This window comes from Pteronotus mesoamericanus, unplaced genomic scaffold (genome assembly GCF_021234165.1).
Source record: "Pteronotus mesoamericanus isolate MK-2021 breed Mesoamerican mustached bat unplaced genomic scaffold, CSHL_Meso_final contig_2, whole genome shotgun sequence".
In the NCBI taxonomy this organism is placed as follows: domain Eukaryota; kingdom Metazoa; phylum Chordata; class Mammalia; order Chiroptera; family Mormoopidae; genus Pteronotus; species Pteronotus mesoamericanus.
This window is the reverse complement of record NW_026555084.1, coordinates 10,532,681-10,558,404: the sequence shown is the minus strand read 5'-3', so window position 1 is coordinate 10,558,404 and position 25,724 is coordinate 10,532,681. Positions and strand designations below refer to the sequence as shown.

General features: G+C 42.0%; 1 protein-coding gene across 1 annotated transcript; it reads right to left on the bottom strand.

Annotated features, from left to right (window-relative positions):
• Nucleotides 1–1,021: 1,021 nt before the first annotated feature.
• On the bottom strand, nt 1,022–23,889 carry LOC129066368 (hepatitis A virus cellular receptor 1 homolog). The gene is made up of 10 exons (XM_054567903.1): nt 23,878–23,889; nt 21,437–21,494; nt 19,063–19,401; nt 16,702–16,791; nt 13,625–13,714; nt 10,692–10,790; nt 7,688–7,743; nt 4,514–4,622; nt 3,632–3,668; nt 1,022–1,237 (listed from the first exon to the last, which is right to left on the bottom strand). The coding sequence occupies exons 1-10, from the start codon at nt 23,887–23,889 to the stop codon at nt 1,126–1,128; spliced, it is 1,002 nt and encodes a 333-aa protein (XP_054423878.1). The 3' UTR covers nt 1,022–1,125.
• Between the last annotated feature and the right edge of the window lie 1,835 nt (nt 23,890–25,724).

The following is a 25,724-nucleotide window of genomic DNA, read 5'->3' as shown; positions in this document are numbered from 1 at the left end:
TTATTTCAGGATTAACTCAAACTGAAATGCATCCCCGGCCTTGTGAACTATTAATGTAGAAATGTTTCTGGTAGCTAAAAATGTCATTTTTTTAATTGTTTTACTCTCTTGGCAAAATCAAATATTTAATTCAGTTGTAAGAAAGGAAGAACATTGAAATTGATTTGAGATCCAAAAAACCTTCATCCTTCCAAAATAATTTAAATAATCAAAGTGGTTGGGGACAATTTAGAGTTTCAGCTGAAACTAGTAACACCCTCAAACAACACTACAATACTTTTCTAAAGCAGCAAACCTTCTCCCCTAATTTCTCCTCTCCTTTTTTCCTTCTTTTTTTTTTTTTATCCCTGCTCTGCATTATTCTAAAAATTAGTTTAGATTCTCAGACACTGGTCTACATAAGTGCTAGGAGCTATGGCCCAGATGCAGCAGAAATAGTGTACATGTGTTAAATCAGGTGGCAACTGACCTTCTTCCCCTGATCTCCTCGGTCTACTCACCACCCTAGCTTCTCCTGACTCCTAGAAACCCCATGCAGGTCCCAGGGAAAACACTTAAAACTGTCTATTTTTGGGACTTAAAAAAAATCAAATCATAAAATCACGCTGACTTTATTTCCTCGGAAGGAAAAACCTATGCACCTCTATGATTTCAAACGCTTGGGTGACTTAAGAAATGTAACATTTGGAGTAAACAAAATAAAAATCAAACGATAATTATGGAATGCTTACACGTGAAGTCATTTATGTACCAAGTTAGATTTGCTGATTTCAAGTCCTATGTGACAAAGATAACAGTTCTTTCCCTCCCTACCCAGTGAGGATTTTAGCTGGACACAGGATTCATAAAGTCTAAAGAGTTCATTCCATTATTGAGAGAGAGCTCTGCTATGATCAAAAAAGACTGAGCCAGTTTTCACATGAAAAATTAGGATCTATCACCGCCAAGGTTGACTACACACAGATGAACTAGAGACACTCTAACCAACATCACTGTTCACAGGTTGGAATATGGTGGGAAATTGATAGAAAAATCATCCTGGAGCTTAAAGGGACTTTGACATGGTGAGATCTGGTCATTGTCTTCTACAGTCAAGGGCATAAAGGCTTGGACGGCTGCTGGGTCTTAATGTGCACTGTAAAGATTATTCTCAAAGTAGATATTCTCATCCGCTCGGTAGTGCACTGCAGTTTCATTCTGTGACGTTCCATCCTTAATGTCATTTGATGAAAGTTTGCTATATAAAAGAATAAATAACATGGTAAAAGAGAAACAGGTCACTTCTAAAATATAAGCAGCCCGTTTGTTTATAATCAGGTAAGACTGAGAATTTGCAACTCCCAGAGCCCCACTCACATAACCTATGGAAGGAATAGAAGCCCCCAGAGTTGTTAATATTAAGTTGTAGAAATGTCTATTTAATAATCAAGTAGGAAACCTAAGCAGTGTTCAAATAAGCCCGACTAGTCTCCTTCAAGAGACTCATGTAATAGAATACAAAAATTGAAAATCTAAGATGGATACATTATATCAAACTGAAGTACTAAATCAAGATGCATATTCTCCAAGTTGGCTAAGAAATTGTTTGGCTGGTGTTTTTCCAGCGGTGGACTGTGACCTTTCAGAGATGGTCATTAAAACTATGGTGTGGCCTACATTCTCTATTTAAGATAAAATAGAGAATACAAAGTATCTGAGCATATTGGATGTAGTATTTAAAAGTGTTGTTACACACAAGTGTGTACTGGATGATGGTGTCAAAAATCTTACTGTGTCTTTATGGTCAGTATTTGAAAACCATGAGTTAGATGACTTTATAATATATACACTCACAGATCAAGTGTACAAAAACTTTACGTGTAGAGTTTTGATATAGTTGCTGTTTTATAATTTGTACATAGTGAGGATGTTTAATCCCTAAGCTTCCACAGAAATAATATGAAATGTACTGAGTCTTTATTCAACTCAGACCTTTAAATGAACTGGTGATACAAGCGTGAGACCATTCAAGTGTCAATAGCGTGAAATGAACCAGTGTGATATAGCTGCCAAAAAAAAAAAAAAAGCCTGAGGAAATACTCCATTTTGGGTGGGGTTTTTTTGCTCCTTTTTTATATTTTACAATATTTTCTACAATAAATATTTTCTTTTATAATTAAGTGATAAGAGTGAATATAAAGAAAATATCGATAGTGATAGGACAGAAATCGACTAAAGGGATACTACATTCCTTGCTTTTCTGCCAGTAACAAGTATTCTTTCCCCTTCTATTGATGGAAGCAGGTACTCAAAACTTCTATTAGTATGGGTTTTGAACTCTAAAAGACCTAATGCTGAGTCTTTTATCTGTTGTGTGATGTGAACTGGGATGTCACTTAAAATTTCTAAACCTGTTCTCTAATGTATGAAGTGAGGATAGTAGTGCCTATCTCACAGGTTTATTGATATGAAGGAATGATAGCAATAGTTAAAGCCAGCATTTACAGAGCAGTTACGATGTGGTGGGTAATGTTCAAGGCAAACTCTGGGGATTGGCTCATGTAGTGAAGACATAGGAATGCCTGACAGCCAGCGAATAATGAATGGCAGCCTAAGAAGGATGGCTTCTGAGCCAAAGAAAGACCTTGCTGAGCCCTGGCTGGTGTGGCTTAGTGGATTGAGTGCCATCTTGTGAACTGAAAGGTCATAGGTTCGACTCCCAGTAAGGGCACATGCCTGGGTTGCAGGCCAGGTCCCCAGTAGGGGGTGCATGAGAGACAACCACAAATTGATGTTTCTCTCCCTCTCTTTCTCCCTCCCTTCCTCCTCTCTAAAAATAAATAAATAAATAAATTTATTTATATATATGTATATAAACACCTTGCTTAAAGCCCAAATTGGACTGAATGAAGCAGGCTACCTGGAACTGGTAGTAAGTAGTGGCTTCATACCAATACAGGTGTTCGCTCAGATGAACCCAAGGCATGGATGAAAGTAAAGGGGATTTAAGCTTTAATTGGGCAGTACAGTGGATTTACAAAAATTGTAAATCAAATGCCTACAAGGGCCGGGGGACTGCGGAGCACTGAGGCCCTGCCCCCACCCCGTGCCTTTGCCCTGCTTCAGCCTGGCGTGGTCTTCCTCCAGGTCTTTGTGCGCGGCCTCCTGGTCCGCCAGGGCTCGCTCACACAGCCCCCTACCCTGGTCTACATCCCCCATGGCATTTGCCTGGAAGCACTAAAAGGACCCTGTTTATTTGCTTACGTGTTTTGCCTGTTTTGTTTATCTCTTTGGCATATAATAGGCTTTCAGTAAACAAGGCACTGAAAGAAATCAAGACCAAACCAAACAACTCATTTGAATGTAATTTCATCAAACACTCTTTGTGACTTAGTCCCATTACTCTGAGGTGAGGCTTGGGGGGCTGTGTCTGCAGGAGTTCCTGGCACAGTGCCAGGGAAATGCAGCAAGCTAAAGCTGTCCCTGGACCCTGCGGGCAGCAATGGAGGCTCCCGTTACACGAGATTTTTCAGGATCCGGGGTGTGAAATGGAGAGTTCAGGAGAAAGAGGAGAGGGACAGACAGAAATGCTTCTTTATTTTTATTAGGGTAGGGACATCAACAGGCATTGACACAAAGCTTTCGAGCTTACCTTATATGCAACACCTTTATTCTCTCACATAAATATTCTAAATTGGGGAACAGTTAAAGAGAAAATTAAACATGTCAGCCAAGAATTTCATGAGATCTTTTCCTAAACACGTATAATATCTCTGCTATTATTTTTATAGGAAAAAATCTGTACAAAGCCAGAGGCTGAAAAAAAAAATTTAAATTTAGAAGAATTTTTTTTAAAGGAGGAAAATAAAAAACCCCAAGACAGCCTAGACTCTTCCCTGATAACTTCATGTAACTCTTTTCAAATATGTAGGACCCAAGCAAGCTCCTTTGTGCAAACTACCTCATGTTCATTTTTGATTTAGTGTATTCACACACATGCCCCAACTTACTTGAATGTGATTATAATAATTATACTTCATTTTTTAAAGTGAATGTTTGTGCTTCTTTCCTGGAGGCTTGTTACACACACAGCTGGTTGGTGGGTGGTTTTTGAAACCCATTCTTCTAGATTTAGCCCTGAAATCTGTTTCTCTTTAGTGTCTCCTTTGCCTCTTCAGTTGAGTAAGTGTTGTAAAACTATGAACAACATTGTCCTTCACAAGCACAAACACTGGGTCTCGGGAGGAGAGGAGGAAGAGTCAACAAGTCTTACACAGCAAGGTTTGTTGCCTTCCAAATCCCAACTCTACTCAACAAACTTACTTCTTAGTATTTAATTTCTCCTATAGAGAATTTAAATTTCATTTTTCTCTTTACAGGCCACTATTTTTAAGAGAAAAAAAAAGAACAAGGTTATGAAACAAGGAAGTTATGTGAAATCAGAATTACTTGGTGTGTGGAGCTACTTGAAGTCAGGCCGTTCGGCTCTGGGACCCTCGCTCTGTCCCTTCCGCCCGACCCTGAAATGACTTACTTCTGGTAACTACGGCAGCCAAAACACTGAGCAGCATCAGGGCGGCCGTGGAGAGCCCGATGGAGAGAGCCTTATGGCTCATCCATGGGTTTTCTTCCAAGTTCACGCGCTGAGGAAAGATCAGCAGATTGAAAAACATCTTGTCAGAATTATGGGCAGAAAACATTTCCTAAAATAATGTACTCAGACACATTTATCTTTAGTGGCCCTTGTCTACTCCTAGATCATGAGGGATAAGACGAAATGATCTGACGTTGTAACCATGGAGAAATTATAAAATAACTTAAAATTCAGTGTGTACTTGGGAATGTGGAAATATTTCATATCACACTTGAAGTAGTATTTATGCAGGTGCATATATTTGTCAAAGCTCAAACTGTACACTTCACAGGGTATATATAAATTATCCATGTTATTTTTAAAAATCAGTAAGTTACATCCTTTTATTAAATTAAAAAAGAAAAAAAATTTGTTCATATATAAGTTGACCTGGTGATTCTATATGATCTGAAAGTGTTCAATTAATGAATTTGGTCATTGATACAGTCCTTATTTTTTTTCACTATAATTCAAGGTTCTATCTATCTATGTCTATATAACGGGCCTGAAAGCAGCTGCTCACAGACATGGCCCTGAGAAAGTTAACTTAAAATGCCGTGCAATGGGCTACAAGTGCAGAATTTTGTTTACGTCTCCTGGTGCATTTCATAAAGATCACCCTCCTCAAATAAGCCCGAACTATGCCAGGCATCGTGCCAGGCCCCCTGACATAGCTTAGCTCCAGTCCTAAGAAGGCCCCACAGGGCATAGGTAACAGAAAGGAAGTGGAAGATCAGAGAGACGGATGGAACCTTTTGCAGCTGAAAGTTTAATCTCTGGAGTCAGAATTCTGGCTCTTTTAGTCCCTGTGGGGCCCTCAACGAGTTATCCCGCTTCTCTGAGCCTCTGTTTCTGTGTCTGTCAACTGAATATTGCATAGGGTCCTTAGTCCTGTCTGGGTACCTCAGTTGGTTAGAGTATCATCCCCTCATTCCAAGGTTAGGGGTTCAATCTCCAGTCAGAGCACATACCAGAAGCAACCATTTAGTGCATAAAGAAGTGGAGGAGTAGATTGATGTCTCTCTCTCTCCCTCCTCCCCTCCTTCTTCTCTCTCTCCAAAATCAATAAAAATTAAATAAAAAATAAGTAAATAGGGTCCTTGGGAATGGCACGTTTAGGTATATCCTGAAAAACATTGTGGGGAACATGAGGAAGGTAGTTTAGCACTTGAGCCATCCATGTTTAAAAGGGAAATGGCCACTATTGGAAGGGAAAGCTGCGTTGGTACTGCCTGAACTTTGGGGGCTAAAGTAGTAGATTGTACATGGGCTGCCAAAGGAGACTTTGCTTTCCTTTTTAAAAATACTACATTACATAAAAAGTGCATGTTCAGTCCTGGCTGTTGAAGCTCAGCGGATTGAGTGTCGGACTGTGAACCAAAAGATCACTGGTTTGATTCCCAGTCTGGGCACTTGCCTGGGTTGCAGGTCAGATCCCCAGTTGGGGGCACTCGAGAGGCAACTGGTTGATATATCTGTTGCACATAGATGTTTCTCTCCCTCTCTTTCTCCCTCCCTTCCCCTCTCTCTAAGAATAAATAAATGAAATCTTTTTTTTTTAAATAGTGCATGTTCATTTTAAAATGTGCAGCTAAGCACAAAAAGAAGAAAACTAAAATCAACCATAATCCTAACATCCAGAAATAACCAGTGCTACCATTTTATATTATATACTCTTAACAATATTTAGTACTTCATTAGGATACTATTGTTCAAATGGACTTGGTAAAGTAATTCCCAAACACAGCACTGAACCCCAGGGTGTTTTCAGGCTTCTGTTAACGAAGCTGCGCATAGAATGTGAGGCCGCTGATAAAAAACAGAAAGGCAGGGAGAGCGGGGCTGCTGCCCGTACTCAGAGCCGATCCCCAACTTGCTCCTAAATTGTTTCTACTTTTTGCTAAACATACCCGTCCTACAGGCAACTGAGGTCAAAAACAATCTCACCATTTAGAATGTGGTGGTGGTGTTTTTTTTCCAAATTCAGCCTAAGTCTGGCCATGTAGCAATGCAATAATCATTTTCATAGTGATAGTTCTAATATTTAGGAGGTACAGTACTTACAAAGTCAGCCCACACCCATCAGATCAATCAGCGTCGATGAGTAGAAGCTGTTAAAATTTTTCATATAACTCCTATGCAGTGTTCCCATTGTCACTAAGATATACAACATTAAGTCATTTGAACCTACACTAAATAATCCCACTTCGCCTGAGCTTCGATTTCTTTTACTGTGGCCGTGTTGTCCTCTCTCCCCCCTGGGACCAGGATTGTTGTCATACATCAAACTCTTTTGTTAGTCGCTTGTAAGAGTTATCGGAACATACAAAGGGAAAGTGGTTTCTACCAGGAAGCCAAAAGAAAAGCATCCTATTAATAAATTGGCCTAACTTATTTGCAAGGAGGAGCCTCTCGTGAGCATCATGACACTACAGACCCTTGTATTTTTCTCAAGTCCACTGAGGAGAAGTACAAGAAAACCTTTCAACATCACAAAGTTGTTGAAGACATTAAAACGTTAATGAGTCATCCTATGGGGAGGTTCTGGTATAGAAAAACTCTGCGGTGCCCTCAACATTGCGCCATAAGAGAACTATCCAGGTGGAAAGCACACCAGGGAGCCCAGGTCGAAGCAGCACACTTCCATGTTCATAATACGTGGGTTGGGGGTGGCCTCCGAGCCACCGCAGAGACTTGAAGTCTGTTGTCCCCCAGATGGTAACCGAAGTCTTCCTGGGCGTGTCATGTTAACTCACTCTCCTGAAATTAGTTCATTATTTTTTGCCCAAGTTTTGGCCAGGAGGGAGCCTGTCATCTTGTGGGGGTTGTGTGTGTGTCGGTTTGAGTAAAATGTCACTTCTCAGTCACCTCTAACAAGCTGCTCTACCTGTATCTACGTGAACTTTACAAATTAATTAAAGCATCCCTATTTAAGAAACGAATTATTTTCTTCTTTGTCTCTTCCCTAGAAAGAGTCAGCCTGGGGGCGAGCCTTACAGAAGTAATCCCTGAATATAACTTGCCTCCAGGGAGACATACGAGGAAAGGTGAATAAAATAGGGGGGATTTGCTTACATTTCCAGTGTCTTGCCAGCCACCCTCTGACGGTTGCATCACAGTGCTGTTCCCATCTGCTCAACAAAAAGAAAATTATTCAGAGTGAGAAAAAATATGGCATTTTCACTACAAACACCAAATATATTTATATTGCTTTCTGGTAACAAATGAAAAGATGAATAATAGTATGCCGAAATGCAGCAGGTATTGGAAGAATTATACCAAGTTACTAGCATTTATGAATTTATCATGTAAGGTTGTATTTCTTAACAATTTTGTCATGGACCCTATGAAAATGGACTCCTTTCTACTTCTTTATGGAAAAAAAATGCAGTGCATACAAAGTTTCACCTATAATTTTAGGATCACAGGGACCATTCTTGGAACCAGGTTAAGAATGCCACTCATGTATAGGTAATCAATAGTTTTATGCCAGCTGAGAACCTGTCAATGAGAGCCCAGGGGCCCTATGCACATCTAAAGATCAAACTACTCTATTCACGGTGGACATTGCATTGACTTTGCATTCAAACCGTAAGGAAAACCCATCAAGATACATAAAACAGGTTTCATGTAACTCCTACATTGTCTGCCACTGTCTATTTTGTCTGGTATAAGTATTGCTAACCCTGCTTAGTTTCTCTGTTTCCATTGCATGAAATATCTTTTTCCATTCCTTTCAAGTTCTGAGTGTTCAAATTATAATAGTGCTCTGAAATACCTGGTTTGTAATATAGAACATATGGCTGACCTCCCTAGGAAATTATAGGTCAAATATAGAATTCTCTTTAACTGAGTATCTATGATGTACCAAGCACTTCTCATCCTTACAACAATTTTTTTTAAATCCCATTTTATAGATGAGGAACAGATGTGAAATGGTTAAAGAAGTTTCCAACTCTATTAATAACAAAAGCATCCAATCATAACTACACATACATTTTGGTTCTTTGAAGTTCCCTAACAATGGACAAAGCTTTAGAGACTCAATAGTAATTTCTGTGTTTACATTTTACTCATTCTGAGACTACTTTAATCTAAAGCAATATCTAGGTTTAGGAAATATCTTCAGTCTAGGCTGTGTTTGTGCTTGTGTTTGACCTTAATTAAGTCCTTCACATATAGAACTGAGAGACGCAGTAAAAATAGCCTGGACTTGAGTCAGAGGAGATTGAGTTCAAAAAAGAAAATATCCCTTACAAGCGTGACCTTGACCAAGGTCCATTGCATCCATATATTTGTGTGTGTGTATATTAACATCCATATATACACATACATACATATATACATATACATTATATATATATATATTTTTTTTCCTAGCTAAAGTAACCTTGGACTACAACTATAACTTATTTATATCACCCATCTCATAAAGTTGTTAAATTAGATGATGCATGTAAAGTACTTAACATCGTATCAGATAAATATCAGCTGCTACTAAATATTATGTCATTCTAAGAAAGGAGCAGAGGGCGGGGACACTGTGCCACGACTGCCCAAACCTCCCGCCCCTCAGTCAGCACAAGCACCGGGGAGGAACGCACCCACTCGCCCTTGGCCACGCAGCCCGTGCCTGCGCGGAGCTGGGCGCTGACTCCCAAACTCAGCCACGGGGCCTGCCCTGGCTGGCAGCGGCACTAAGAAGGCCTGCGCTGAAAAATTAAATGAGGTAAAGTAGGAAAGTTTCCTGGCCCGTACAACTGCCCAAGGTGGGCGGCGGGCCATACTACAACCGAAATCCCTCCAGACCTAACAGTCTTTGCTTCTGTGAAGCTACCGCCCGTGGGAGGCTCACTCGGGCACAGGCAGGGTTTGGCTCAGAGCCCCAGACACCCGCCAGGATGGGGACACAGCTGCTCCAACGTCTGTTCCACCCTGGAAAGCTCTGCCTTCACCGGGTTACGGTGACATGGTATTTACAAAATGAGTTCCACTCCTACCTTCTTCCTGCTCACAGCCCTAAAAGTGCGGGTGCGGCTGCTCCTCCTGCTGTTACCCTGTGTTCTTATCTCTTTTCACTTTGCTTATGTGTCTGGAAACAGTTTGCATGTAAGGATTCCACATTCAAAACCAAATGTCACATGCTCTCATCCCAACAGAATGGGTCTCTCTGTGACTCTCACTGCAATGAACCATCTTCCAGGAATGATTGGCAAGAGGGAGGCCGTAGGGGGGCCCCACAGATTGGCAGCTCCTGGGCACAGCGAGGCCTGCACGGGAGGAGTCTGCAAGGTTTGCCCTTGTTTGGGTACAGCACAAACCCAGGGGGGTTCCGCATGGGGCGCTCGGCACCCTCAGCACCCTGGGTCACAGGGTTAGCTGGGGAAGAGGACAGGCTGCAGGACCACCTTTCTCCACCGTGGGAAAGACAGGCCATTCCTCCATTTCAGAAGGGAGGAATTACATGGGACCGGCCTAGAAATAGAAGGCAATAGCAGGCTCTCCGTGGGGCGTGCCTCTCCCTTTGGCGCCAGTGTCGGTGGCCGCAAACCATCTCTCAGTGTCCCCTGCAGGCCTCTCCAGGCAGCAGAACAGCCTCCTAGATGCGCTGAGGCTCAGAGCTTAGGCGAAACATCCACGCAGGTGACCAGTTTGGTCCCGATTTAACAATATTATAGCTCTGGCCCAAGGTAGTAAACCCAGTAATAAGTACATATGAAGTAAAGACCGGTTCATGCGATTTAGAAAGATAGGGATATGCATGTGGATGTTCCCAAATCATACAAGCTACCTATGCTAAAGTACCCAGACATCTAAGCGATAGTCATAGTGGCTATTGTCACTATGCCCCACGTTCTTCCCCTCATTTAACCTTCACGAGGATTCTACGCGGTCAGAGATGTTCCATTCATTGTACAAATGGTGAAAACAGATTCAGAGAGAGAGACATTTGTTCAAGTCCCACAGCAGATGGAAGGACCAGTGTCGGCGTTCGTGCCAGATCATGTGCTCTTAACAGCACATCAATGATCATGAGAATGTGAATGCTCTAGGGCTTCAGGACAGAAAATGAGGTTACCTGTTGGGCCACAGTGTGATGATGAGCTGGTCGTGTTCGTTCCCTGTGGTGTGTTAGGCTGGGTTTCTGCTGTCTGCACTGGAGAAGATGAAGCAGTTTCTGAAACAGAAAGGATGAGAGCGCTGTGCTCTGTTTGTGGACAAGCGTTCCCACCCACATCCAGCAAAACTAAAGTCAGGAACGACCTTCAACTCTCTCTTAGAAATTCATTCAAACACAACATTGAGGCACTGTACTGCTATCTAGGTATTTTATTATTAGGAAGAAATCTGATATGGATAATGATCTCGATCGTTACCTATAGATGGGAACTTTTCACTTTTCATACTCTTAGGATCCCCCTGAGTGTGTAAAGCCTGCAACAGTGCGTCTTCTGCAGGAAACCAAATAGAGCCTTTATTCATACAAATGACGCCCCATTTTCATGGAACGGGGCCTGGCCGTTTGCACTGATCTGTCTTCCCGTCTTCACAAGAACCCCAATGTGGATTTTCTGGCCTTATTCAAGTTCCCAGTTATCCGATCACACACCCTTCCAGGGAGATGCACCTATGGGCCAGCACGGGATACGTGCCCTCAGTACCGAATTCCTGGAAGTCTCTTCAAGCTGACTATGCTGCCCAGAGCCTCCACTTGGTAATCACTCACTGCCCTCAAAGCACGATGCCTGGTAACCTTGACCCCAGCTCCTTCTGCAGTGGCATTCCGGTCACCGCTTTTGTATGACTGATTTCCTGCGTTCTCTGACTCATCTTCCATTTCCCCCCAAAATGCTGCCCCAGAATTGTCCAACGCACAGCTATGCATCGCTTGCCTCTTTATCGGGTCTTTATATTCCCGCCCCCGAGAGCACCGCACAGACTTTCAGAGCAAACGAGTGTGGCTGGCTGGGCAAGGATTCTCACACCTGGGCTGCCCTCACTGCCTCTCACCACGCTTTCTGTTTCCCCTTTGCCACCATCGCCTTCACATTTCAACATCACCTTTCCTTATGTTCTGAACCGATTTCATGGTTTCCTCCTTACCGAACCTGATAAGAGGGTGTGGCCCTCTTTGGGAACAATGACCAGGACACTACAAGAAAGTCAGATGATCAGAGTCTATCCAACTTAGATCTGCACACAAGGCTCTTGACCTTAACTTCTTTCCTGGTTTTGGTTCTTTGTGGGCATCTTTCTTTTCTCACCTGCTCCTGTAACCTCAAGCCCCAACCATCCCACGGCTATTTTAGGAAGCCAGCAGGTGTAGAGGCACTGAGGACAGGCAGGGGGTGGGTGTAAAGGTAAATATCTCTGCAGTGAATTACCTCCGGTGTTCACCTCCTTCCTGTTCTGGAAGCTCAACTCTAAACTCAAACTCCTTAGGAAACTATCAGGATAAAGATGAGGCTCAATTCAATTAATAATACAATTAATATTCCCTAGGATGTCACACAGACTTTTTCTTCTGAATCTGCTTTGAATGAAGTCAAATACTCATGTGTGTTCGCCAAACCAAGTCCCGCAATCTTCACACTTTTGTGGGTACACAGTACACCAAACTAAGTATAAGGAAGCCAAACCAATATTGAAAAAGCCAACAGATTCTTTGGAATATTTAGCTACCAAGAACAAAGCTGTTTTTCTTACAAATTTCTATGGCTCTAAATCCCAATTTTAACCTGAAGCCCTCATCAAAACTCTGCTCGTAGCCCAGTGCTTCAGGTCCTTCCTGGTTAACACACATGTGGTTCAATGGGAGTCAAGGAGAATCAACATGTCCCATCAGGAATTCCGGCTGAGAGGCTGTGACATCACTGTTACTCCTCAGAATCCAGACCACCTCAAGGAGTCAAAGAGTTGTGACAGCTTTGGGGCTCTTTACTGTCAGTTATCTACAAATAGAAATTTTGAACCTGAATTGGTCCTTAGGAAACCAAGTTCTTTTGCCACCCACATGTCAAATTATTCTCCATTTGTTTTCCACCTGAACTATCAGAAATGTGAAGTGTGCAGCATGTAGCCTGAATTGTAAAAGGAGTCATACATTCTAAATCCCTGAACTCTTTAAATCCAATGCTGACCTTGTCATTAGTATAAATAGCATTTTCCCCCATTTTTATGCTATATATTAAAGAATGCTAGAAACTAAATTGTGCAAGTCACTAAATGATGTAAAAACCAGGATGTCAGTGAGGATGTCAGATCAGGACAAATTCCTCCTCATGTCACCTCAGTCAGGGCTCACGGTGGAAGGCACGGTCCAGTAACTGTAACCACAGCCCCAAATTCAAATGCATGGAGACCAAATCCTGACTCAACCACTTTGTATCCATATGCCTTTCAACAATGAATATAGACACTTTGCCTGGGTTCCCACAGCCAAAAAAAGGTTTGAATTACACCACCATTACATAGGGTTGTCCTTAGAATCAAGTGATAGAATAATTGTAAAAAAATTGAGCATGATTCCTGTCACATAGGAGATGAGTAAATGTTCTGAAATCTTCACTGAAATCTTATCCTTGAGTTGAGTGCCTGTCTTCAGAGTCAACTTAAGCTTCACGCAGAGCTACATGTGAAGATGGAATCTCATGAACTTGACCCTTGTTCTCTGACATTCCTTATAAACCTTTGCTCAACTAAGTCAAATCCACATTGCCCTCATTAGATGTAAAAGATCAGTGGTCTGAAGTTGTTGGCTAATAATGAAATCCTTTGAGAATCCAATTTTAAAAAACACCAGTGGGTCCCTTCACTCTGAAAATACTTTTAAGTGTAAAAGGTGCCTATAATATACACAGGGGTTCACAGACCCTGTGAAGCCATGTTTGGAACCCAGAGCAGAAGCCTTACTCTAGATTGTACTTCTGCATTAACACAATTCCTGGGAAGGTTTACTACGTCTTCTCATTAGAAAGCCTAGACTCTGGCCTCAGAAACACATCAGTTTACCTGTCTCGAGGTTCCATGTGGATGATGGCATTGTAGGAGCAGACGTGAAGACCCTCGGTGATGTTGGAACACTGGTGACCTTAGGTGGAGCTAGAAGTCAACATAAAGCAAGAATTAAAAGCAGCAGGAAACAAGAGCTGGGCCCGTATATCAACTCAACCAATGAAAGACCAACCCCAATCTTCTCTCAACTCAGCATTCTTGTCATTAGTCAATTCGAATATGAAATGGGAAGGCTGAAAGTAGGCTGGTAAAAAGAAATAGCTGCATTGAAAGATGAAGATTCCAGAAGGTACAGATGTTAAAAAGTTACCCTGGATTTGCACTGAAGCACTTTGGAAGGAATAGTCATACTTGGGGTGGTGAACACATAATACCATATACAGATGGTGTATCATAGATTGAATATCTGAAACCTATAAAATTGTATTAATCAATGTCACCCTGATAAATTCAGTAAGTTAATAAATTAATTAATATAATTAAATAAAAAGAAAGAAAACCATGCCTATTAGATTTAAGTGTCTTCATAAACATCTGTGAGGTGGGGAAAATGTCTAGAGCCTGGACCTGTCTTTGTCTTCTCAGTGGTGAATGATGAAGACTTAAGCAGTAGTTCTCAAGCCCAGAATGTTTACAAAATAAATAGCATTCAGCTCAATCAGTCTTGAGGTTACCCTCTCCCCAAACCAGCACCTTAAATGAGGATTAACTCACACCCACTAGCATATGCTAGGTTGTAGGGAGGATTTATACAACATATATTTGGGTAGAAGGTAGACTAGACCACAGGTAATGGCCATAGGTAATGACTTTGACTCTTTGCAGTCAGAAGTGGTGTAGGACTTCAAACCACATACAGGTCTCAGAGCGAGAGCGAGAGAGAGAGAGAGAGAGAGAGAGAGAGAGAGAGAGAGCTGAAGTTAGAATTAAGCCCTAACACAGTGCCTGTCACAAAAAGCTGATCATTGAAGGCCAGATTAAACAATGTATACATTTTCCCTGCTCCGAGGCACCGTTTTTTCCCCCTGCAATGTTTTTTGTAGCTCAACTCAACTATTAAAAAACAAAAACAAACAAACGAAAAAAAAACAAACAACCTTGGAGAGGAGACAATTGGTTGAGAAGCTCTTCTTTGTGAAGAGATTCCATTCAGTTCAGAAGTGAGACAATATTGCCTTAGGGAAAAAATCCTTTGAACAAGTATTTTGAGTGTTCATCACATGCAAAGAATTAGTCTAAAGCGGGGGAGAGCAAACTTTTTGCAAAAGGCCTGGAAGTAAATTATTTAGGCTCCCAGGGCTCGAGGGGCTCAGTGGCAGTTGCTCAAGTCTCAGGGTGAATGCGTCCACAGACAGGATGGTCTAATGATTGGGTGTGGCTTTTCCAATAAAAATTTATTTATGAAACAGTCAAAGAGCCAGTTTTCCAATCTTATCCATCGCTGGGGCTACATTTTGCTGATCTTGATCTAAGATATAGTCAGAGGCTTTTAAGAGGAGAGCATTCCAATTCCCTCTCTACATTTTAAAAATGTAATCTAAAGGGGAAAAGCAAGCATGCAAAATTTCTGATCATAGGAGCATAAGAGACAATAAAGAGGAGAAAACTGAATTGGGTTGTTTAATGAACTTGCTTTCTTCAGGGGTAAATAGTTTACCCACAGAACAACCAGGATAGGGAAGATGTTGATGAGGAAAAGCTCTAAGAGTAGGTTAAAGAATGAACTTAGTCTGTAAAAAAAATGAAAAAACAAAACAAAACAATAAGCAAAGAATTGGTTATCAGAGGCAGAGAATGCCTTTAGCTCAGTTATGGACCCACTGCCCACTGGATAGAGGACCGGCCTCATAATTACCTGCTTATTAAATAATTGGGAGGCACTACAGAAATCTACTGATTCTTTCCTATAACATTTTTTTAAAAATCCAGCCGGATAAAAATAATTTCACAACTCCAAATAAGCTGTAACCATAATTTCTTCTCCGCATGCTAATCTTCACGTCTCTCTATGGCCTACTATGTCTCGTTAGCTTCCTTTGGGCTTCCAGAAGAGCGTCCCAGAGTCAGCTGTTTTCTTCACCCAAACTGACCTTATTGTGTTTGCCTTCATAAGGGAAACAAGCCAATTCCAAATGTTGAGAGATCACAAAATAACATTTCTCTTAAGAAAGAAATGGAGACACAACTTATTAGGGACACAGGTAGTGGGGTCTATGGTCAACATAAGTCCTTAGTGGGTAGATATTCACTAAGAGAAGCAGGAACCAGTAAATCTCTAAGAACCTAAGTTTTTAATCAAATGATAAGGCTATTAATATGTCCATATCACCATGGAAGAAATGCAAACTTCCCAGATTTTTGGATTTCATGAAAATCTTAAAAGCAACTAGTGATCTGTGACTGGGATGCAATTCTTTTCATAATACAATAAGGTCAATTCAATGTATATACAACATGATTGAGCTGTCGATTGTTCCTGTTGGTGATGTATCTACCTGCCAGGACACTCAACCATAAAATAGGATTGAATCACACTAAAAAATGTACAGGGTTGTCCCAAGAATTTTTGACATACGTTTGTGAAGGACTTAGCATGGTTCCTAACATAGGAGACAGAGCAAATATCTTCACTGAAATCTTATCCTCGAGTGGAGGGTTTGACTTCAGAGTGGACTAAAGGATCTCCATTCAGAGCTGCTTGTGAGGACTGAAATCATTAACCTGACCCTCCTTCTATGGCATCCCCAAAATTTCCCCATAAACCTGTGCTCAACTGGGCTAAATCCACAACATCCTCTTTAGATGTCCAAGATCCATGGTCTGGGGTAAGTTGTCTAATAATACCTACGAGAATATGATTAAAAAAAAAAAAAAGCATGAGACCTTCCACTCTAAAAATTTTTGAAGGTACAAAAGGTACATCCAATAAAAAATGGTGGATCATGAATATTGTGGGGCCACGTATTTAATCCAGGGCAGATCGTATCCTAGATTGTCCCTGACTTAACACATGACCTGGGTGGTTTACATCTTCTTATTAGAAGGCCTCTGGCCTCAGAAACACATCACTTTACCTGTCGTGAGTTTCGTTGTTGGTGCTGCAGTTGTAGGAGCAGAGGTGAAGACCTTAGGTGATGTTGGAGCCCTGGTGGCCTTAGGTGGAGCTACAGACCAACATGAAAGCCAGGATTAATCAAGCAGCAGGAAGAAAAGCTTTGCACTGGTCCTGTACATCAACATAACCAAAGAGAGACTGTCCCGAGACAAAACTAGGCACTAGTCTCTCTTGAACTCAGAGTTCTTGTTATTGACCAACTAGAATTTGACAGGGGAGGACTTTATGACAAACTTGCAAAAGGGAAACAGCTGTATTGAAAGGTATATATTTCAGCAAGTTCAGAGGCAAATAGGATACCCTGAATTTACAATGAAGCAACTTGAAAAGGCCAGCCATGTCTGCCTGATTTATGTATCTTCATAAACATCTGTGAAGTGGGGAAAATGTTTAGGGCCTAGACATGTCTTTTTCCTTTCAGGGGTGAAAGAGTAAGACTTAAATAATAGCTCCCTGTCCTGGCTGGTGGGGTGTGGTTCAGAGGGTTTAGCACCAGCCTGTGAACTGAGAGGCTGGCTGTTCGATTCTCAGCCAGGGCACGTGCCTGGCTTGCGGGCCAGGACCCCAACTAGGGGGCATGTGAGAGGCAACTGATCAATGTTTCTCTCCCTCTCTTTCTCCATTCTTTCCCCCTCTCTATAAAATAAAATAAAATAAATTGCCCAGGCCCAGAATGTTACCAAATAGTATTCAGTTCAACCAGATCTGAGGGTACCCTCCCAAAGGACATGCATCCTAAATGAGGATAATCTGGCCCCTATTAGCATATATATTCTAGATCACACAGACAATTTTTATATTTGTCTACAAGGTGGACTAGATTACAGGAAATAACTTTGTCTCTTTCCAGAGTCAGAGTGGGTAGGATTCCAAACCACTTACCCAGAAAGATTGCTGACACCAGAATTCAGCACAAACACAACGACTGGCACAAAAGCAGATGGATAAAGGCCTGATTCAAGAATGTGTGCTTTTGCCGTGGCATAGTTGCCAGTTGGTTAGAGGTGGTTCCCATAAACAAATGTTGGGAGTCCCATCAGTCCTGGGTCAAAGCACGTACAGGAACCAACCAACAAATGCATAAGTAAGTGAAACAACAAATCAATGTTTGTTTCTCTTTGCCTCTCCCTTTCTTCCCCACTTCCTCTCTGTAAATAAATACATTTGAAAATTTGAAAATGTGCCCTCTTTTTTCTTATCAGGCACCATTTTATGCAAGAAGTTTCCTAAAATCTCAACTTTGGGGCTTTCTTATATTATCTCCCCAGTATAGTTCTCCCGGAGTCAGCAGTTTTCTCTATCTGAATTGGCCTTATCTTACTTGCCTTCAATAGGGAAACAAATAAATGCCAAAAAATAAGAGGTGTCAAAAAGAAGTTTCCTTTAATTAAAAAAGTAAATAGAGATATAGCTTATTAAGGTCACAGGTATTGAATTCTACTGTTAAAAGGAAACCTTAGTTGAGGAAAAAATACAATAAAAAATATGAAGGATGAAAAAAATACCTCAGCTGAAGGAGATTCATTAAGAGAGAACACCAGAAACCATGAAATTCTCTAGAACTTACCTCTCTCCTGGAATGATACGGCTATTAGCATGTGCGTTTCAAGAGGTGTTAACTTCCCAGATTTCTGGATTTCATGAAAGTCTTAAAAGCAGCTGGTGAACATATTGGGAATGCAAATGTTTTCATATTGCAATAAGGTCAGTGTAATGTTTAAACAAGTAATGTTGTGATATGAGGTGACATTTACTTCAAAAAATCCAAGATAGGGCAGAGCGTAGGGGTGGAAGTATATATGCCTATGCAGTGTACATGAAACAAGATTGAGTTGGTAAATGTTAAACTTGGTAATGTCTCTACTTGACAATATCTTATAGAATATTATTTAAATCATACATTTGAAGTTCTCCACATTAGTTTTACAATGTTAATATAGGTCATTTTAACTTTTCATTAACATCATTTTAGAGAAAAGTAGAGTTGTTTAAACTGAATAAATTCAGCTTGACAAACAATTCCACTACAATTCACAATGGAGCAGTGAATGCTTTTTCACGAAGTAACTAACGTTTTGGAAGCACTGCTGTAAGAGATAGTTTGCTGACTGGGAAGATCCTCTAGCTGACGTTCTTGAATCAAAGTTGTTTTCAACACTTCATTCTACCCAATTAAGTAATTCTATTTCCCAGGAGTTATTAAAAAACAATTGTAGCAACCTCCTCTTTCTTTATTAAAGGAAGAAAAAACTACTACCAAAAGTAAACATCTCAGTTCACCTACGTGAGGTGATGAAAGGAAGAAGGAAGATGAGCTCACCTGGCTTTACATCCAATACCATGTTGACTTTCAAATCATTAAACCACCCTGAGCGCTCAACACGGCAACAATACGTGCCACTATCAGACTGGGCTGCATTCTCTATGGTTAAAGACACGTTCCCTTGAGAAATCCTTCCTTTCAGGGTATAACGCCTGTCCCTCTGAAAGGTGACGCGGTAGCCATCCGTCCGGATGAGTGGACTTGCGCATTGAAAGGAAGGACATGAGCCACGGCCCCAGCACATGGATGTGGTTTCACGAGCTGTGGAGTAGGTGCAGGGCAGCGTGACAGGCTGGCCCACCACTCCGTTAACACGCGCCTGAGCAACTGCAGCTTCTGCAAATAAGGGGAAAACAGAGCTTGCGGACTCAGTGTTTTAATTTTTTATTAATTCCTGCCTTTTTCTCTTTACATAGTTTATTTCATTTGCAATCACATGACCTTATGTCTTCAGTCTAAAAATTTTATTATAAGCATTTTTTGGTTTACATCTTTATCAACATTTTGGTTTTTGATGTTTATAAATAACAAATAATATAAACTTTTTTTCCTATATTTAGGATTGTTTCCTAATAGGATAAATGTCTAAAAGAGAAATGATCAGAATAAAGAGCAGAAATCTTTTCCATCTCTTTTTTCAAATTTCTTCCCAAAGTGTTCAAACCAAATGACACTCTAGCAATACGTGAGCATGTATTTCATTCTGTGTTTGGCAGGCTCTGCTTATTAAATAGGTAACACATGCATGTCGCTCTTCCCCTCCCCTAGAGTCCATCACTGTCTCAGCTGAAATATGTTTGAAAATTCTATTGTCATTAAAGTTTTCATTTTTTTAAAGATTGTATTTATTTATTTTTAGACAGGAATGGAGGGAAAAAGAGAGGAGGAGAAACATCAATGTGGAGTTGCCTCTCACACGCTATCTACTAGGGGCCTGGCCTGCAACCCAGGCATGTGCCCTGACTGGGGATCGAACCTGCAACCCTGTGGTTTGCAGGCTGGCACTCAATCCACTGAGCCACACCTGCCAGGGCTAAAGTTTTCATTTTTATTGAGATTCTTTAAATGTCTATCACAGATGAAGTCACCTCACTACTTCTCTCTCACAAAAATAAACAAAACTAATGTTTTGTTTAAGGTATTGTTGGCTTAAAGGCAGAAGTCTAATAAACCCTTCAGAAATCAATTTTTAGGAAACGGGTTTCCAAAAGTTCCAGGAGGAGCAAAGGCTTATCATGTGCTTTAGGCTGCTCGAAAACCCTCCACGCAGGCACCGGACCCCGTGGGTGGGTGGCAGCCAGCCCTACAGCAGGGCCCGCTTCCCCGGGTGAAGCCAGGAGCGGGACAATATTCAGTCGAGTACTGAACGATGCCACTTAAAAACAAAACTCTCCCCTGTGGTAGTGGTATCGAAACTCTATGTTGTTAAATGTAGTCAAGGTGGTCCTTAAATGAAATCTGACATTTACCAATTAATCTTATTTATTTAAGTTTTTTGAGTTTTTATATTACAACTGATATACAGTATTATACTAGTTGCAGGTGTACAAAATAGTGATTAAACATTTATATAACTAATGAAGTGATCACACCAATAAGTCTAGTGCCCACCTGACACCATACATAATTATGACAATATTATTGACTGTATTTCTCGTGTTGCAGTTTACATCCTGTAAAATAGTCATAGTCAGGACTCAGCTGTGAGTTACAGAAATTCTCTGGGAATAAAATGTTTATTGTTACCTAAAATAAGAGTCCATTTTCACTGGATTAATATAATATTTACTTTTGCCTAAAATCACTCTGCATTACAAATATAATACAAGCTAATTATAAGTTATAGTAGTAGCATAAAAATTCCCCCCACAATCCCACTTCTGCAGGTTATTGTTTAAGTTTAGAATATCTACTACTAAGTTTTTCTCCATCTTATAGAATGTTTTGAATTAAAATATCTTATTTTTAAAATAAATCATTGTAAATGATTAAAAAAATGCAATCAAACTGCACAGAGTGTACAAGGAAAGACTGGTCACTTTTCCCTCCTGTCCTCATTCCTTCCTTCCATCCCCTCCCACCCCAAGGTCACACTGGTACTATTTCTCACATACACACGAGAAGTCCACGCATACCTGCCGACCCACCCACCCCCTTTTTGTTTCAACACAAATGGCAGCATACGACACAGTTCTACTTAGCCACAGCTTTTGTAATTCAGAGCATTTAAGCAATGTCTTTGGACTAAGATTGCAGCCTGGTTCTTTGCTCACTAGCTGACCCATCACCTTCCAACAGAGCCCAAGAACATGCACCTCCACCACACCCACCCACTCAGGGCTTCCAAACCCCAGCCCACCTATTCCCTTACCTGTCCAAAGTAGCATGAGGCCCGCGAAGGCTACCCACGGATGCATGACGGAATCAGCCTAAAGGAAGGAGAAAATGGACTGTTGGGTGTGCCCCCCACCAGAAGGTATGGGAACAAGTCTGAATTCTCAGAGTGCAACTTTTCCTTTCGCTCTGGCTGGGTGAATCCCATGAGCTTACCCTGCTGGGGACTGGCGACCACGTACAATGGCTTCAGGCCTCTGTTAGCTTAGGTGGCTGAGGGCTCTGCACCTCCAACAGACAGGCAAAGTTTTCCTCGGAAGCAGTTCCTTATTTCCTAGCTCCTTCCCTACACATAAAGTCCAAACTGATTCCTGCTGCTCACACCAGAGACTAAGGAGCAAACAGGAAGGAAGCCAGAGGCAGGCTCAGCACGGGGGACACTAGAGCAAAGACCTGTCTTCCAATGGTGGTGGTGCACTTACCCTTGGCCTCTAAGATGATACTCAGCTGGCCCTTTGTGCGTGGAGGTACTTCCTGCCCTGTGGCCCCAATGATTAGTCCCCAGCCTCAGTTATATTGCCTCGTTATGTATTAACAAGAATTAAGCCAGACTGTGAATCACTGTGTTTCTTCTTTCATGCTACAAGAAGCGGTCACTCATGCATTTTACTGAATGATATCAGAATATGGACCAGACTTGGTGTTCATACACACAAACCCAAGGAAAAGCCCCAAGATGGAAAATCTACCGTTGTAAATGGAGGGCAGAGAGGGACTGACAGAAGAAGCAGGCCACCCCATTCTGGCAAGTAATGGTTTAACAAGAAAAACTTACATACATGGCTCCTCTTGGATGATTGCAAGAAAAAATGGATCTCCATGCCTGTTGGCAGGTACCAAAGAATTATATAGAGTAAAGGGTGAAGACGGTCACAGATACTAGTTCATGAATGCTACCAGATATTAGAAATTACTTGACATGCTTGACCAGGTCAGGACAAGAACTGGCCTGTTCCAAGAACTGGCACAGAGTAAGAGGCAAGGCAGGGGTACTGATTAATGTCAAAACGAACATCGATTAGGACTGGATCATCTCAAAGAGGTGTCTATGGAAAGCAACCTCCACTCTGGCCTGGACCCAGCTTGTGGGACAAAGAGCAGTCATGTCACGGAAATTCTCTCCACTGCACTCCACTCCCATGACTGGCTCTTACAGTCTCATGCCTCCTCTCTTCTGCGAGGTGACCTGAATGGTCAGCAAGGGGCTTCAGTAGTAGGAAGGTGGCTCACGTATGACTAATTGATTGCATTGAAGATACAGTTCTCTGCAAACAGTACAGACACATACAAGAAAAGAGACAAAAATTAAAGGAAGGATGGAAGGGAGGAAGGGAGGAAGGAAGGAAGGAAGGAAGGAAGGAAGGAAGGAAGGAAGGAAGGAAGGAAGGGAGGAAGGAAGGAAGGAAGGGAGAAGGAAAGGAAAGTCCAAATATTAGTAACAATTTTTTCCATCATGTTCCCCCAGGACTAAAACCAGTGGGTTAGTAGGTCACCTAGTAGCCTTGGGGCCAGATCATGTAAGGCATTTACAGTGCACTTGACTTTTTATATGTGCTAACCAAAAAAAATATTTGCAGATGCATCTGGTATAAAAATACAACATTCAGTTTTGATAATGGCACAGGTGGCCCCTATCCCCATAACTGGATGCCACAAGATCAGCAGAACCCTAAGGTTAGAAAGACAAATGTTTAGTAGGGACTTGAATTGGGAGATCTTCTCCTTCTACGAGAATTACACTTGTAGCCTGGCCAGGCTGTGTAAGTCATACATGTTGGCCAGGAGGAAGTCATGCTCTCTGGCATGAGGAGGTGAATAGGAGGGGAAGAGGCCAGACTAGGAACCATTCCCCCCTCTTCCAATAGTGCACATGCCAGTCCACATAGAGCACGTCTCCATGGATGGGTCTCAACAGCATTGGAATGACAGGGTCCTACCAGAGACTAAGCAGTTCCCTCTCATCCAGGGATGTGAAGTCACTGACCCATCCTGGTGGAAAATCCCATTGCAGATTCTACTAAATGGTCCTTGTTCCAGGGACAATAGTGCTTGGTGCCCTTATTATCATGACTCCTTGGTCCATGACAAGCTTCGGGGCCTATTGCTGTGTCCTTTGTTTTTCATACCTTTACTATAATTTAACACAAAGAAAGAACAAAATTTTGATTTTGCATCGGTTTACTTTTCATACTTAAGTCCACTTTATTAAATGTATTCTAATCTTAGAATGCTTATCCAGGTCAGTACAATGGGCCTATATCAGAAACCACCACAAAGCAGAAAGTAAGGATAAGGTGCTGATTTTTCTCAGAATGAACATCAATTATCATCAGTTTATAATAGGGGATCGTGGAAAACAACCTCTTATCTGGCCCAAGTTCAACGCATGGGACAGAAAGTGGTCAGGTCAAGAAACACTCTCCTCCACATCTGGGTTCAGATCCCAGCTCTTCCACCCAGAAAGCTGGGTATCTCTGCAAGTTACTAAGCTGATCCAAACCTTGATTTCCTCATTCATAAAACAGCACTAAAAATACTTGCTCTACCCCCCTTAAAGGACAGTTACAATGAACAAAAAGGCTGTGTGTTAACTCTGAAAACTACACCTAAATATGTGTGAATACTATAGCCAAGGTCTGTGGGGAATTTACTGTGTCGCAGGCTCCGTGCATGTGACCTTCACAGATCCCCTTAGGCAAGCGCTGTTACTAGCCCCATTCTTGGAGGAAGAAGCTGGGGCTTGGAAAGGTTAAGTGAGCCTAGACTCCAGACAAGGTCTTCTTAGTTTTGCTCTTAGTCATTAAACCACACAAACGTATGTAAGCCTGCCTACAACGTCATTAACTCCCTTCTGGTCTAAAGATGCCGTAGCTTCCTCCCAGGGCGGCGCTGGTCCTCCATTTCTAGTAGCCCATGAGAGGCTTGGTGGAGAAGTGGGTGACGGCCTTGGCACACTGTGGCAATGGGTCCTGGGCTTCCCAGGAACGGGAGCCCCTGACTCCAGCAGCCTCTGCACTTGGAAGAAAACTAAAGTCTAATACTACAAACTGGCAGCCCAAATTCGACAGCAGGGCATGGCCTGTTACCGCCCTCTACCCTTAGGGTTTGTTCTCTCCAGCGACCGGCCCCCGCTCTGCCTGGGGGGCTTCACTGTCTGCAGGCGGCCTTGCTTGGAGGAGGCCCTTGTCTTAGACTTTATTCCACCTCCTTGAACGTAAACTCCCCCCTGTCACTGGGCCTTCACTCAGGCAGTGCCCTGGTCTATGTGTTGAAATTTGCCTCTTCCACAACATGAAGGGGTTGAACTGCACGATACTTCAGAGCTCTCCTAGCTTTGCAATGCCAGCCACTTGAATCCCACTGAGTAATGAGATGAGTTCTACCAAGAAGGGAGCACATTTCTGGATACCTGCTTTCCCTTTATGCTTCGCCTTTATATACTCAGAGCAGACACTATTGACCCTAGCTCAACCACCACCAAAGCTTGGGGGACAAATTCTGAAATGCCTCCCCTGAAGTAGGTCATGTCTTATATATTTGGGAGGCAAAAGATTTTATGACTAGTTCTGTTATACTCTGAGACTCTGCCAAAGCCCACTAGGTCAGTGATAAGGATTTTCTAATTTAATTCCACTCTTCCATATTAAGGCTAACAGGATATGACTAAATACACGAAGGATGAAAAAGTCCCAAGACTGTACAATCTGGCAATGACACAGATAAGTAAGCGTTTAACTAACAAAATTTGGCAGAATAATATAAGCAGTAAATCAATAATCAGGCTTGTCACTCCCCCACTAACTCTCCCATGGCTCTCTCAGAAAAACATTTCCTAACTCCTAACCCAGGTACAAAGGCCCAGAGATCTGGCCCCTGCCGACCTCTCAGATTTTTCTACGACTCTCTTCCCGTTCACAGGGCTCTAGCCATTCCCCTTCTTTCCGAGGCGCCCCTACTTTAGCATCTCTTCCCTGGCAGTGTTCTCTGATAGCTTCCCATTCCTTTACCCCACCAGCTCCAGGTTCCTCCTTGTCATGCTGCTCTCTGCTTCCGTGTGACCTTTTCATACATGCCTCCGGACCCTCGACCGTAAGTAGCCAACCACTCTCCGTGTCACTCTATTTCAGTTTTCTCCACGTTTTGGTGAACCTTGTTTCCTGTGATGTGTGTGTGTGTATGTTTGTGTTGTCCATGTCTCTTAGAATTTCCTGTGATGATGGAGTTATTGTATAGGGGTGTGGGGCAAGCCCTTAAATCGTGGCTAG